At 35.6% G+C, this 1,585-nt stretch overlaps 1 protein-coding gene across 1 annotated transcript in view; it reads left to right on the forward strand.

Moving 5' to 3' along the window:
• The window catches only part of LOC109219047 (uncharacterized protein At2g17340-like), an 8,778-nt gene that overhangs the window by 6,487 nt on the left and 706 nt on the right, over nucleotides 1-1,585 (forward strand). The window contains exons 10-11 of the mRNA XM_019383452.1: nucleotides 943-1,020; nucleotides 1,398-1,460. Coding sequence (XP_019238997.1) covers nucleotides 943-1,020; nucleotides 1,398-1,460 — 141 coding nt within the window. The remainder of the gene's footprint in view (nucleotides 1-942; nucleotides 1,021-1,397; nucleotides 1,461-1,585) is intronic.

Here is a 1,585-nt window from a genome sequence, read left to right on the forward strand (position 1 = left end):
AAAAAAAAAAAATTAATCAAAGGTTCAATATAGTTTTACGGAAGTAATCCCACTTACAGATTCAAGTTGGACAAAATTAAGAAACCAAGTTGTTGTGAAACAAGTCAAAGTCTCAAACCAAGATCTTGAGAGCTAGTTACAGCATTATTGCTCATAGAATTGGTTTGCCCCCAAATTCAATCTGTTAATGTAAATCAATAAGATTCTTCTGCAGCAAAGGAAAATGCACTATGCCCCTTACTATTAGCTACCTGTTGGTTGCCTCAAATCTATTTTTCATGGTATTTTTCTCTTTCAACTCATTAACCTTTGTCCTAAATCCCCTTCAATTAAGTTTAGCTGATTTATTTAATTAAACTATTTGGAACCCTTTCTTTTCCTCCTAGTTCTCTTTATTAATTTCCTATATCTCTTAACAGATCTCTTTTTTATTTGTATTTTTCTTGTTGTTTAGAAGTTGTTTTTTCTTTTGTCTTTCATTTTCATTTTATCTGTCCAAAGATGATTTCATGACTATTTTGAGTGATTAGTGAAATATTATTAACTTTTGATTGTTACTTTTTACTAAGAATTAGATAAGTGAATCATACTGAATATGAAGGATTAAGTTGCTTTCTTTGACATATATGATAGACGAATATGCTATTTACTCTTTCTAGTATATACCTTAAGTTATACCTAATATGTTTTATACATTTTATGTAAGCTTACCGTGAATTCCTACTTTTAAGCAAGCTAGTTGAATTCAAAGCTACCTTATTTTGGTTCCCACCCAACCTAAATTTACTATGCACCTACCCTTTGAGCTCACTCTCCAACTTGGCTTGGCTGGGCCGTTACGCATGTGAGGAATTGCGTAGGTGTCATGCTGAGAAGGCAAGCTTTGGGCTGGTTCAGCTGTCAGATCTATTTTACTGAGAGCATTTATGCATGTTGTCGCAGGTTATTGATCTCACGACGGTTTCTCAGGAACTGGCATACTTGGCAAGTGATACTGACCTCGTCATTTTGGAAGGCATGGTAAGCCTCTTGCTAATTGATTCTTTTGCAATAGCCAATTCCTTTGGAAAGGCCTTTTCATGTTAGCTTTTGGTCTAGTTTTGTGTCACTGCTCGTCTGGAACCACAGTATACCTTGAGGAAAATATTACCATTTCCTCTATGCTGCTACTGCAGTTATTGGTGGAGACTGCTATCTCCCTGTGGAATGATTTAGAATTTAGTGATTCTTTTCTTGTTGCCCTATAAAAAGCATCACTCAGTGATGTGATTCATTCATACCTTGTCTTGTGGGTGTATTGTAACTCCTACCCTTTGTTTTCTTTTTCTTTATAATTATCCTTAAACGGGATAATTCGTTTCCTAAACTTTGAACTTCACTTTCGATTCTTTTGGCAGGGCCGTGGAATAGAGACAAACCTGTATGCTCAATTTAAATGTGATTCTCTCAAGATTGGAATGGTAACGACGTCATGGTTTCATTTACAACCTTGAGCAACCCGCCCCCATCTCCTCCCTCTCCCTTTACCCTTTATTTCTTGCTAACAAAGGAAGGACAAAAACAAAATGAGAAATTCCCTATATAC

Source organism: Nicotiana attenuata, unplaced genomic scaffold (assembly GCF_001879085.1).
Source record: "Nicotiana attenuata strain UT unplaced genomic scaffold, NIATTr2, whole genome shotgun sequence".
Lineage (NCBI taxonomy): Eukaryota > Viridiplantae > Streptophyta > Magnoliopsida > Solanales > Solanaceae > Nicotiana > Nicotiana attenuata.